Source organism: Priapulus caudatus, unplaced genomic scaffold, assembly GCF_000485595.1.
Source record: "Priapulus caudatus unplaced genomic scaffold, Priapulus_caudatus-5.0.1 Scaffold1792, whole genome shotgun sequence".
In the NCBI taxonomy this organism is placed as follows: Eukaryota; Metazoa; Priapulida; class Priapulimorpha; order Priapulimorphida; family Priapulidae; genus Priapulus; species Priapulus caudatus.
In genome coordinates this window covers 36,023-50,680 of record NW_014578853.1, presented here as the reverse complement: position 1 = coordinate 50,680, position 14,658 = coordinate 36,023, and the positions used below count along the sequence as shown (strand labels likewise).

The 14,658-nt window shown below is 48.4% G+C and overlaps 1 protein-coding gene across 1 annotated transcript in view; it reads left to right on the top strand.

Annotated features, from left to right (window-relative positions):
- LOC106817610 (lymphoid enhancer-binding factor 1-like) overlaps positions 1-14,658 on the top strand; it is a 40,812-nt gene that overhangs the window by 2,898 nt on the left and 23,256 nt on the right. Inside the window, exons 2-4 of the mRNA XM_014822289.1 lie at positions 1,252-1,338; positions 1,619-1,765; positions 2,490-2,778. Of these exons, the coding sequence (XP_014677775.1) occupies positions 1,252-1,338; positions 1,619-1,765; positions 2,490-2,778 (523 nt within the window). The remainder of the gene's footprint in view (positions 1-1,251; positions 1,339-1,618; positions 1,766-2,489; positions 2,779-14,658) is intronic.

The window sequence follows — 14,658 nt, the reverse complement described above, 5'->3', positions numbered from 1 at the left end:
GAGAGAGAGAGAGAGAGAGAGAGAGAGAGAGAGAGAGAGAGAGAGAGAGACAGAGAGAGAGAGAGAGAGAGAACATTTTTCCGTTGAATTCACGTTCGATTCTCTAATCTCCTTACTAGCCGTTGCCATAACTAACCAACTGAATAATTATGTAATTTACTAACTAACTAATTGGCTAACTCTCCGACTAACTAATTAAGCAGCCAAGTAAATAATTAACTAGCTAACCAACTAACCAAGTAAATTACTAACATGCATTAGATTCTGAGTTCAGTTTATGTTTAAAAATTAAAACGATTTAAAATATTTAATTGATATTGTTTCAAATTTGCATGTATAATGTGAAGCACATTGTAACATTATTATATATGACAATATATAAACTACAAATTAACAATATAAATCCATATACAACAATATAAACAAAAATTATCACAATCTGACATCTCACAATATCACATCTCGTGTCTCACATCTCATGTCTCACATCTCACATCTCATGTCTCACGTCCCGTGTCTAACGGCTCACATCTCATGTCTCATGTCTCACATCTCGTGTCTCACATCTCACATCTCATGTCTCACGTCCCGTGTCTAACGGCTCACATCTCGTGTCTCACATCTCATGTCTCACGTCTCATGTCTCACATCTCATGTCTCACATCTCATGTCTCACATCTCATGTCTCACATCTCATGTCTCACATCTCATGTCTCACGTCCCGTGTCTAACGGCTCACATCTCATGTCTCATGTCTCATATCTCATGTCTCACGTCCCGTGTCTAACGGCTCACATCTCATATCTCATGTCTCATATCTCATGTCTCACGTCCCGTGTCTAACGGCTCACATCTCATGTCTCATGTCTCACATCTCATGTCTCACGTCCCGTGTCTAACGGCTCACATCTCATGTCTCATGTCTCACATCTCATGTCTCACGTCCCGTGTCTAACTGCTCACATCTCATGTCTCACGTCACATGTCTCACATCTCATGTCTCACATCTCATGTCTCACATCTCATGTCCCACGGCTGACATCTCACATCCCATGCCTTGTGTCTCGTCTCGTGTCTTGCGTCATATGGTCTTATGGCTCGTGTCTCATGTCTCACATCCCGTATCTCATATCTCATGTCTCATGTCTCATGTCTCATGTCTCATGTCTCATGTCTCATGTCTCATGTCTCATGTCTCATGTCTCATATCTCATGTCTCGTGTCTCACGCCTCACGTCTCGTGTCTTGCAGGCATCCGTCGTCGATGTACCCGGTGGCATCAACGTTCCGCGGGGCGTACCCCGGCTCGCTTCATGTAAATACTGGAACATTGCCAAGGTAGGTGGCGCCACTGCCGTCGCCGACGTTGTCCCACCACGGGTGAGTCGGACGTGGCACGGTTAGGGGATGCCTTCACTTAATTCAGGGTTAGGTGGGTGTTGTCAGTGTGGGTGTGGTTAGGTGGGTGTCCTCTTTGAGGGTGGGGTTAGGGTGGTGTCAGTGTGGGTGGGAGTTTCATAAATAAAGTGCGGACATGTGGGTGGATGTCTCGCGGGGGTGCTGGGCGTTTCGTCGCATCGCCGCGGCCGCCATCGTCACAGCTGCTCGCTTGTTTTAGGTACAGTCCGCCCGGCATTGGCCTGCCCGGGTCACCGGCGATGCCGCCGCACCACCACCACCCGGGTATCGCCCACCCAGCCATCGTCACGCCGGGACCAAAACAAGAAATCCATCCTCAGGATCACCATAGGTACGATGCGCACATGTATGTATATACTTATATATATATTATACGCAGCGGCTACGCGTCCGGTCATCCATTACAAAGCTCAGCGCAGATTCCAAAATCCACGGCACTATTAGGCCACGCCCTCTTTCTAATCGTTGATTTTACCAGCATGTACTATTGCTTCAAAAGGTACAAAAACAATTTTTTTGATAAAATACTTAAAGGTAAGTAATATTATTGTAAAAACGCATTGTTTATTTTTTTTACTGAAAAAATATAGTTGGGTTTACCTAAGAAATATATATAGCCTGGGAGCTGGGTGTCCGGTAACCGGCCGCGTAGCCACGGCCTATATTCTATGTCATATATATATTATATATATATATATATATATATATATATATTATATTTATGTATATAATATACACACACACGCATATATATCGTCTATATATATATGCGAACGATGGTATAATAAGAATTGGTTAAGTTTGAAGTTGAGAATAATACGAAAAATACATTGTTACGATACGTAATATTGAAAATGTAAGATTTGTACGAAAACGTATAGGTAAGGTATCCGATCAATACGAAAATGAAAATAGGTGGTGCATGAGAATCATACAAAACAGACATACAGATAACATACAATAACAACAATACGAAATAACCCATGCTGATCCCCCCCCACACACACGAACCACCCTTCCCTCACCGTACTTCCGTACTTCGCGCTGACCTTTGACCTCTGACCCCTCAGGAACTCGCTGCTCCTGCACGAGTCACACGGTGGCCAGCCGGCGGCGAGCCACCAGTCGCCGTCGTCGCAGCAGCCGCCGCCGCCGCACCACCACCACCACCACCAGGGGGCGGTGGCGGGCGGTGGCGGGGGGGAGCGCCCGCTCAGCAAGGCTGCGCTCAAGAAGAAGAACCACATCAAGAAGCCGCTGAACGCGTTCATGCTTTACATGAAGGAGATGCGCGCGTCCGTCGTCGCCGAGTGCACGCTCAAGGAGAGCGCCGCCATCAACCAGATCCTCGGACGCCGGGTGAGTCGCGCGGTCGCCGGCGCCACCTAGCGGAGAAGGGGGGGCGCCACCTAGAGGAGATGGGGGCGTGCAGGGGGCGCCACCTACGCGCGGGGGGAGGGACGATGGTTTCGGGGATGAGGACGACGATCGGAGCGAGGAGTCGACCGCCAGCGCCATCTATGTGTAGTGGCGCGTGCCGCGGTGGCGCCATCTGTGTGCGCTGTCGGTTGTCGCGCGGCGCCCTTAGGTCGTTTGTGCGTACCGTGAAGGTCGGTTGCTGTGTGCTCCTTCTGTGTCGTAGTGCACCACTCTGTCTATCCCTCCCATCTCTGTCTCGCTCTGTCACTCGCGCAGTCTCTCGCAAATTCTTCCTTTTTCTCTCTTTCTCTCTCTCCCTCTCTCTCTCTCTCTCGTCTATTGCTCTCTGTTTTTTTTTCTCTCTCTCTTCTCTCTATCTCGCTTTATTTTTCTCTCCCTATCTTTTCCTCTCTCTATCTATCTTTCTCTCTCTCTTTCTTGCTCGCTCTCTTCTTCTCTCTCTATCTCTCTCTCTCTCTTCCTTGCTCTGTCTCTCTCTAGCACTCGGTTTCCCTTTGTGGCTCCTCGTTTAGTTTTGTGTCGCTCTCTGGCACTTGGTTTTTACTTTGCACATCTTTCACCAGTGATCGTCTTGTCTTAACTTCTGAGAGAGAGAGAGAGACAGAGATAATAGAAGGAAAGCGTATGTGGCGTATGTATGTGTGCGTGCGTGCATGCGTGCGTGCTACTCGGCAGCCCACAGCGCGCTAGCTAGCTGCATGCAAACTAGGGTGTCACTTTCCCCCGGGCGTAGATGGAGGGTGCCGCGACGTGGCAGCACTAACCCAAACCCTAACCCGAACCCAAACTGCATGCAGTGCCCCTTCGCTCACTCAGGATAGAATTGAATTGAATTGAATTGAATTGAATTGGCATAGAATTGAGCCAGAGCGAGAGCGCCATCTGTCGTGGAGTTTGACACGAACCCTAACCCTAATCCTATCACAAGTGCAGCCACATCACGTGACACTCCATCTACGCCCTGGAGAAAGTGCATCCCATGCAAGCTATAATCTTCGCAATTGTGTTTTAATAGGCAAAAACCCGCGAACGTGATTCGGCTGCCCCGTGATTTACTGAAGCTCACGCGCTTATACATACGGCAGAGGCCTGTCTGCGTGCGTGCGTGCGTGCGTGCGTGCGTGCGTGCGTGCGTGCGTTTTGAACTCACGAGAGAGAGAGAGAGAACGAGAGAGAGAAGGGATGTGTGTGTGTGTGTGTGTGTGTGCGTGTGCGCGCACGCGTGTATGTGTACGTGCGTGCGTGCATGCGTGTATGCGTGCGTGCGAGCGTGCGTGTATATAATGTATTTAGGAGCTTGCTTGTTCGCTCGTGCGTGCGAGACTTTTTTTTATCTCCTGCCGTCGATGTGCGATCGTGTGTTAATAGCGCGAGGTATTGTTGTGTTTTTCGCTCATCTGACGTAGTCAGATGCAGCTTGTAGAATCGCATGATTGTCCGTCCGTGCGTCCGTCCGTGCGTCCGTCAACAGTTGGGCACAAATCTTAACCGCTCGACGTACGGTCACGATATTCGGGACGTGGGTCGTGAAAAGGACTCGGGAGGATCAATTTGGGGGTCAAGGGTCAAAGGTCAAGATGTGTAAACGGAGGGGAAATATTTCCCCCTTAACTTAAGGTATATAGGAGGAAATACGGAATTGCGGCACAAATCTGAACGGCCTATGCTCTTAATATTAAGCCGATGCTCTGCTGATGGCAGGAAACCCATCACCAGTGCGAAATTGGAGGTCACAGGTCAAAGGGCAGTGGGGGAAAGGTCAGATATCAGACATTTTCTGAGGACGTGGCCTTACGGACAGAGTGAAAAAATGTTTTGTTCACTTTATTGAAAGGACCATGACATGTGCTTTCCACTGACGTGCGAAGAGTAAGTGTCTGATAATGATAACCTTTTGACCTTCAAGAGGAGGGTTAAACATGGATTCCTGAACTGCCTCAATGATGTCACACAGTGTTCTCATATTCATGGCACATCCATAATCTAGAAAGCCCATAACCTTGTGTTATCCCAACGGCTACAGCACAGGATTACGCTCAAAGTCGTTGGACTCGAATCGCCAGTCAGATTTTTATTATTTACCTGTTTTCTGCATTTTTCTATCTTATCCATTTAACTACTTTTTTTCCAATTAACGCAAATATTTACATGATTTATTTACAACAATTTCAATAACAACAAATAATTTTTACAAAAATTAATTTTTTGTGTTTTTTTAATAGGGTTTAGGGTTACGGTTAGGGTCACAATGCACCATAAAACAGGAGTTTCAGGCCACGCCATCACTTTGTATCAACCAATGGGATGTGGAAGGTATGCAGAATGCAGAAGGTTGCTGAATTGATGTGTACGCCAACTGCGTATCTGCATATCTGCGCATAACAAAGGTGTCACTACGCACGACTTAAATGTTACGTTTTATAACCGTAGCAACAGACCTCAGATGAGCCCCAGACGCTCTGCGCTCTTGTTTACTTATTCTTCGCTGGTGTTTTGCGGCAGCAGGAGAGAGAGAGAGAAAGAGGGAGAAAAATGTGAGAGAGAGCGTGCGAGAGAGAGAGAGAGAGGGGGGGAGAGGTAGCGAGAGAGAACGAGATAGATAGATAGATAGAGAGGAAGAGAAGGGTGCTGCGTGCGTGCGTGCGTGCCGTGGCGTGCGTGCGTGCGTGGCGTGCGTGCGTGCGTGCGTGCGTGCGTGCGTGCGTGCACGCGCATTCTCCGCGCGCCGCTGCAGCGATGAACACTACGCTATAATTAAGAGGTAGACTACTTCTCACCGCTTACAGGTCTGGCACGCCCGATGTACCACCTGCCCCCACCTAGCCAATACATGTACCCGGACCGCGTTCTCACAGATGCAAATGGTAAGTATCAGTGTGTGGTGTGCGTGCGTGCGTGCGTGCGTGCGTGCGTGCGTGTGTGCGTGCGTGCATGTGTGTGTGTGTGTGTGTGTGTGTGTGTGTTGTGTGTGCGTGTGGTGTGCGTGTGTAGTGCGATTGTGTGTGCGCGCGTGTGTGTGTGTGTGTGTCGTGTTGTGGTGCGTGTGTAGTGCGCTGTGTGTGTGTGTGTGCGTGTGTAGTGTGTGTGGCGTGTGCGTGTGTGGTTGAGGCGTGTGTAGTGCGTGTGGGTGTGTGTGTTGTTGTGTTGTGTGTGTGTGTGTGTGTGTGTGTGTGTGGTGTGTGTGTGTGTGGTTGAGCGTGTGTAGTGCGTGTGGGTGTGTGTGTGTGTGTGTGTGTGTGTGTGTGGTGTGTGTGTGTGTGTGTGTGGTGTGTGTGTGTGTGCGTGCGTGTGTGCGTGTGTGTGTGCGGCAAGCGCTCTCGTCTCTGTATGTTACGGTTATAAATATGTCAGCCTGCCCGACATATTACAATATCACAGCACCACACACCTCTCTCTCTTTCGCTACGCCACAAACGCACGCACGCACAAACGCACGCACGCACGCAACTCACACACCCCACACACACACACACACAACGCACACACGCACGCACGACACACACAAGCACACACACATACACACACGCCCTCCCCCGATTACCCCCTCCCCCGTGTCGCCTTCTCAACGTTACAGAATACAACTTGCCATGTTTACACATCTCAGTTACAGCGCACACGCACGCATTGCACGCATGCACGCACGCACACTCATGCATGCATGCGCGTTTCTCGCCGCGTTTCTCCTCTCTCTCTTTCTCTCACTCTCTCCTATCTCTATCTCTGCTTTCTCTCTCTCTTTCGCTCTCTCTCTCGCTGTCACTCTCTCTCCTCGTCTCTCTCCTCCCTCATCTCTCTCTCCGTCTCTCTCTCTCTCTCTTTCTCTTCTCTTTCTCTCTCTCTCTCTCTCTCTCTCTCTCTCGCTCTCTCCTTCTCGCTCTCTCGCTCTTTCTTTCTTTCGCGCTCTCTTTTTCTCTCTCCTCGCCTCACACACACACAACTATATTTCAATTTTTCACTCTCTCTTTATCTTTACTTTCTATTTCACACATACATACATACATACCATACATACATTACATACATACATACATACATACATACATACATACATACATACATACATACATACATATACATACGTACGTACGTACGTAAGATACATACATAACATACGTGCATACGTACATACGTACACGCGCACGTACGTACGTACGTACGTATGTATGTACATACATACACTGTACATACACGCACGCGCACGCGCAATACATAACATACATAACATACATAACATACATACATACATACATACATACATACAGACTGTGATACATACATACACACGCACCCTAGCATCAACTAGTTAGCCGGTCACAACAGATCGTTCGAAATTTTGTTTGGTAGACCATAAAATATTTGTCGTGGCCAGCTCTTGCACCATGCCCGAAAATGTATTTCGAGTGGTCACAAGGGCTACGACACATAAAAGATGGTTTGGCGATGGGGACGCGACAGAAAAAAAAGATATGTCGTGGTTATGTCGTGGGTGTGTCGGCAAGTCAGTCGTGCGACAGTCGTGAGTTGTCGGCGCATTGTCGGTGGTGGGGGGGGGCCGTTTTTCACGTGAACAGGTCGTGGTGGTTCACTCGTGGGATGCGCGTGCTACAGTCGTGCGACTGTAGCAACAACACTCGTGGGACGCTCGCGCGTCCGTCTCCCTATATAACGACGTATTAAATCGCACGACAGTCGCAAGACTGTCGTAGGACAGACTCACGACAACCAGAAGACATAGATAACCACACAAAAATCGTGGAACAAAAAAGGTGCACGTTGCAATTTTGCCTCACGACGGCAAGTCGATGCCACGATGCTCAAAATTTAGTAGGACTGTCTGCGACGACCCCGATGACCGCACGATTTGCCCAAATTTTCTGTCATGTCGTGGCACAAATGCGTTGGTGGGCTCGTTGTGACCGAGGCTTTAGTCTCAACACCCACAATACGTTCAGCCGCGCGCAGATATCTCCACACCAGAGGGCAGCACGATGCAGGCGTGTGTTCCCACTGACTCTATAATATAATATTCTCTATTATTAGCTCATCTGACATAGTCAGATGCAGCTTGTAGAATCGTTGATCGTCGTCCGATCGTCCCGATCGTCCGATTCGTCCGGCGTCCGGGGCGTCAAGCAGTTGGCACAAAATCTTAACCGCTCGACGTACGGTCAGATAATTCGGCACGTCGGGGGATCGTCAAAACGAGTTGGATGTCCCCGAAGCTGGGGGTCAAAGGTCAAAGGTCATAGAGGTGTAAAAAGAAGGGGAGACATTCACGGTCCTTAACTTAAGGTATAGGGATGGAAATGCAGAATTCGGCACAAATCTAAAGCGGCTCCACCGTAGGCTTGTGATAGTCGGTGTATAGCATCATGGTAGGAAAAGCCATCACTGTGCCGAAATTGAAGCTCACAGGTCAAAGGTCAGATGGGCACAGGGAGATTTTTAGACATTTTCTTGAGGAATGGTCTGACGGAGCGAGGAAAACTTTTTTGTTTGCAGCGGTGACCTAGCATTTTCTAATGGACTTTATTGAAAGGACCATGAAATGTCCTTCTGCTGACCATGCGAAGAGTAAGTGTCGGATAACCTTTTGACGCGCTCAAGAGGAGGTTAAACATGGATTTGTTCACTGTCGAACAAAAGGACTGAAACTGCTTTGCTAGTAGAATCACGCTCCCCCGCACCCTCCCCCTTTGCTCCCTCCCCCACCACCCTCCCCCCACACTCTCATCCACCCCTCGCCGCCTACCCCTCCCCCTCCACCTACTCAAAGAGGAGGGTTAAACATGCGATTTGTTGACTGTCTGTTTAGAAAGATAATTTGACTGCCGGGTTTGCTAGTCAGAATCTATACATGCCTGGATGTGTATTGAGGCTACAATGTCACAAGTGAAATTTCACAAAGGCTAAATCTGGTTAAAGAGGTTTATTGCTCCTTAATCGTATAATTTATATGGCATTTCGTCTGTGTCAGTATGTTACATGTAAGCGCATGCCACTGCCACTGTGCAAGTGCTGCTAGCCAAGTGCAATGAGTGCCATGTTTTGGGGCAGTTTTGCCTGCGTTAATTTGTTGCAGGTGGCAAGCACTCTCTATTCAGCCATGTAGCTTTGCGTAGGTAAATGATGAGTGCTTACCTAATCTGTCTTGCAATATTGTTGCTACTACGAATGACGGGAGTTTCCATCTTTTACTCTGAAGACACTTTAAACGTAATGCCCATACTGCGTGCAACTTTCAATACGAATCCCAAACGAAACATATCTTTTGAAAAGGTTCCTGATACCATCTCCTGTGCATTCCACTATTTCGGCGTGTATGTTGAACACATTTTGGGACTAACAGGGTTTACTAGAATCCCACCATCCACCACAGAGTCACCGCAGTAGACGTTAGATGATGCGCTGTCGCTATGCGGCACTTGTATTTATATGAGATCAGTGGTGTTGCCCTTGCCTCCCTTAGCTAGCGGAGACGGTGCTGTATATACAATTATAGCTATGTGTCCGCGGCCCCCTTTACGTGTGTTAACACTGTCTAAAACCCCTGCCTGCCCAGTAGTAATAATAATAATAATATTAATACATAATAAACAATAAAATTAATCAAAGTGCTGCGGAAACTGGAAGTCGAGATTGTGTGAGTTGTTATGCGTGTTTATTGTTCGATGTTTATTTGAGCAAGCAGGGAATAGGTTTGTGTTGGCTGGTCTTTTGTTTTGTGTAAGTGTTATGTGGTAAGCGGTAGAGTCGTGATAATAATAATAATAATAATAATAATAATAACAATAATAATAATAATAATAATAATAAAAGTCAGCTTACTGCATCCGTAGTACCACTAACATACTGGTAGCTATATGAGAGGTTTGTGCTCCATATCAGTTATCAGTATCACATATCAGTGTTGTCCGATTGCCACTCTACCCACGCCCCCTCCCCCTCCCTCCCCCCTCCCATGCCCTTCCCTCCGCCTCCCCCCTCCGGTGCCCTCCCTCCCTCCATTCCTCTCCCCCTACTCTTCCCCCTTCTCTCCATCCCTCCCTCTCTCCCACCTCCCTCCCTCCTTCCTCTCTCTCTCGCCTTCTCACCCATCCTTCTCTTCCTCTCTCTCACTCTCTCTCTCCTCCTTCTCTCGCATGCCCTCTCTACTATCTCTCTCACCTCCCCCTCCCCATACCCTACCTCTGGTATTTGACTGATTATGTTTCCGGTCTGTTAGCGCTGTTATAGCGTTAGTTAATCTCCTGCTTGTAATAATCTCCTTCCGTGTGTTTTTTGCCGCCACGCCGCCCGTCCGCCCGCCCGCCTGTCTTCTAGCCACGAATGCTGCTACAGCCGCTGCCGCCGCCGCCGCGTCTGCTGCTGCTGCTGCTGGCATCACGCTCGTACACCCACGCGGCTACATACGTGCTGATGTCGCCACCGCCGTCGTCATCGTCATCGTCATCGTCCGCTTGTCGCTCGCTCTCCTCCGCACGTGAGCTCCCGCGGTGCCGCCGGCCTCCGCGTGCCATGGTTACCGTCGCAGCGTTTGCCGTGCGCGCGCTATTGTCGCTGCCTGCGTTTTGCGTCAGTCGCGCGCGCAAAGAGAGAGAGACAGAGAGATCGAGAGGATTGCAGAGAGAGAGAAGAGAGAGAGAGAGAGAGCAGAGAGAGAGAGAGAGAGACGAGAACTTTTTTTCGGTTGAATCACGTTCGATTCTCTAATCTCCTTACTAGCGTTGCCATAACTAACCACTGAATATTATGCTAATTACATAAACTAACTATTGGCTAACTCTCCGACTAACTAATTAAGCAGGCCAAGTAAAATATTAACTAGGCTAACCAACTAACGCAAGTAAATACTAACGATGCATAGGATTTGAGTTCCAGTTTTATGTTAAAATTAAAAAACGTTTTAAAATATTAATTGATATTGTTTCAAATTTGCATGTTAATATGTAAAGCACATTGTAACAATTATGTATATATGACAATATATAAACTCCAAATTAACAATATTAAATCCATATACCCAACAATATAAACAAAAATTATCACAATCTGACATCTCACAATATCACATCTCCGTGTCTCAGCATTCTCATGTACTCAAGCATCTCACATCTCATGTCTCACGTCCCCGTGCTAACGGCTCACATATCGTTTCTTCTCTTTTTTTTTTTTTTTTCGTCTCATGTCTCGACATCTGTGTGCTCACAATCTCACATCTCATGTCTCACGTCCCGTGGTCTAACAGGCTCACGATCTCGTGTCTCACATCTCATGTCTAACGTCTCATGTTCTCACATCCTCATGTCTCCACATCTCATGTTCACATCTCATGTCCACATCTCAATGTCTCACATCTCATGTCTCACGTCCGCGTGTCTACGCTTCACATCTCATTGTCTCAATGTCTCACATCTCATGTCTTCACGTCCCGTGTCTAACGGCTCACATCTCATGTCTTCATGTCTCACATTCTCATGTCTCACGTCCGGTGTCTAAACGGCTCACATCTCAATGTCTCATGTCTCACATCTCATGTCTCCACGTCCGCGTGTCTACGGCTCACATCTCCATGTATCATGTCTCACATCTCATGTCCACGTCCCGTGTCTAACTGCTCACATCTCAGTGTCTCACGTCACAATGTCTCACATCTCATGTCCTCACATCTCTGTCTTCACGATCTCAGTCCATCGGCTGAACATCTCACATCCATGCCTTGTGTCTCGCGCTCGTGTCTTAGTCATATGCGTCTTATGGTCGTGTCTCATGTCTCACAATCCCGTATCTATCTATTCAATGCTCAATGTCTCATGTCTCATTTATCTCATGCTCTCATATCTCATGTCTCATATCTATTGTCATCATATCAATGCTCATCTGTCCTCGTGTCTACGCCTCACGTCTCGTGTCTTGCAGCAATCCGTCGGTCGATGTACCCGTGGCATCAACGCTTCCGCGGCGGCGTACCCCGGCTCGCTTCATGTAAATACTGCGAACATTGGCCAAGGTAGGTGGCGCCACTGCCGTCCGCCGACGTTGTCCCCACGGGTGAGTCGGACGCTGCACGGTTAGGCGGAGCCTTCACTTAATTCAGGGTGTAGGTGGGGTCTTTGTCAGTGGGTTGTGGTTAGGTGGGTGTCCTCTTTCGGCGGTGGGTTAAGGGTGGTGTCAGTGTGCGTGGAGTTTTCCATAAAAAAGTGCGGACATGTGGGTTGGATGTCTCAGCGCGGGTGCTGGGCGTTTCGTCGTGATCGCCGCGGCCGCATCGTCACAGGCTGGCTCGCTTTGTATTTAGTACAGTCCGCACGGCATTGGCCTGCCCGGGCACCGGCCGGATGCCGCCGCACCACCCACCACCCGCGGTATCGCCCACCCAGGCGCATGCGTCACGCACGGACCAAAACAAGAATCCATCCTCAGGTATCACCAATAGGTACGATGCGCACATGTGATGTATATACTTAATATTATATATTATACGATACGCGAGCGGCTACGCGTCCCGGTCATCCATTACAAAGCTCAGCGGCAGATTCCCAAAATCCACGGCACTTATTAGGCCACGCCGCTCTTCTAATCGTTGATTTTCAACCGCATGGTACTATTGCTGCTTCAAAAAGGTACACAAAAACAATTTTTTTTGATAAAATACTTAGAGGTAAGTAATTTATTGTAAAAAACGCATTGTTTATTTTTTTTACTGCAAAAATATGTTGGGTTTACCTAAGAAAATGAATATAGGCCTGGAGCTTTGGTGTCGCGTACCGGGCCGACGTAGCCACGGCCTATATTTTCTATGTCATATATATATTATTATATATAATATATATATATATATATATATAGTATAATCTATGTATATAATAATGCACACACCCAACGCATATATATCGCTATATTATATGCGAACGATGGTATAATAAGATATTGGTTAAGTTGAAGTTGAGAATAATACGAAAAATATCATTGTTACGATACGGTAATATTGAAAAATGTAGATTTGTACGAAAACGTATAGCGTAAAGGTATCCTGATCAATACGAAAATGAAAATAGGTGGTGGCATGAGAATCAAAATACAAAACAGCATAACAGATAACATACAATAACAACAATAGAATAACCATGCTGAATCCGCCCCCTCACACACAACGAACCACCCTTCCCTCACCAGTACTGTCCGTACTTCGCGCTGACACTTTGACTCTGACCCCTCAGAGAGACTCGCTGCTCCTGCACGAGTCACCGGGTGGCCAGCGCCGCGGCGAGCCAGCCAGGTCCAGCCTGTCGTCGGCAGCAAGCCGCCGGCCGCGCACCACCACCCACCACCACCAGGGGGCGTGGCGGGCGGGGTGGCGGGGGAGCGCCCCGCTCAGCAAGGGCCTTCGAGCGCTTCAAGAGAAGAACCACATCAAGAAGCCGCTGAAACGCGTTCATGCTTTACATGAAGGAGATGCGCGCGTCCGTCGTCGCGATGCACGCTGCAAGGAGAGCGCCGCGCATCAACGCAGATTCCTCGGACAGCGCGGGTGAGTGCCGGTGCCGGCGCCACCCGTAGCGGAGAAGGAGGGCGACCAACCAGAGGAGATCGGGGGCGTGCAGGGGGCGCCACCTACGCGCGGGGGGGAGGGAACGATGTTTCGGGGATGAGGACGGACGATCGGAGCGAGAGTCGATCGCCAGCGCCATTATGTGTAGTGGCGCGTGCCGCGGTGGGCCATCCTGTTGTGCGCTGTCGGTTGCAGGCGGCGGCGCCCTTAGGTCGTTTGTGCGTACCGTGAAGGTCGGTTTGCTGTCGTGCTCCTTCTGTGTCGTAGTGCACACACTCTGTCTATCCCTCCCATTTTGTCTCGCTCTGTCACTGCGGCGCAGTCTCTCGCAAAATTCTTCCTTTTTCTCGTGCTTTCTCTCTCTCCCTATCTTTCTACTCCTCTCTCGTCTATTGCCTCTCTGTTTTTTTTTCTCGTCTCTCTATCTCTCTATCTCGCTTTAAATTTTTACTCTCCCTATGCTTTCCTCTCTCTATCTATCTTTCTCTCTCTGCTTTTCTTGCTCGCTCTTCTCTTCTCTCTCTATCTCTCTCTCTCTCTTCCTTGCTCTGTCTCTCTCTAATGCCACTCGGTTTCCCTTTGGTGGCTCCTCTTTTAGTTTTGTGTCGCTCTCTGGCACTTGGTTTTTTACTTTATGCAACATCTTTCACTAAGTGATCGTCTTGTCTTAACTTCACGACCTCAAGTATGTGGCTAAGCCTGTGCTATAACTCCCTCTCTTCCTCTAATCTCTCTCTCTCCTCTCTTGCCGTCCAATTCTCTCTCTCTGGCTTTCCCTTGCTTTCTGCACTGTTTCTCTCTCATCTGCTCTCTCTGCTCTCTCTCTCTCTCTCTATTATCTATCTGATATTCTATATTTCTCTCTTTCTTCTTTCTTACTGTCTCTCTCTCTTTCTCCTGCTCCGCGCGGCGTAAGCGCAGCTCTCTCTCTCTCCTCTTCTCTTTCTCCCCCTCTTTCTCTCTCTGTTGCTCTCTCTGACTCTCTCTTTCTCTGCTCTCATCATCTCTGCTCTCCAGCTGGGCGTCTCTCTCTCTCTCTCTCTCTCTCTCTTTCTCTCTCTCTCTCTCTCTCTCCTCTGCTCTCTTCTCTATATATATATATATATATATATATACTCGTTTCTTTCTCACTCCACTCTCCTTCTCTCTTTATCTATCTCCTCCTCTTCTCTCTCTCGCTCTCTCTCTCATTCTGCGCCCTCTCTCTCTTTCTTCTCTCTCTGCACTGTCGCTCTCTCTTTCCCCCC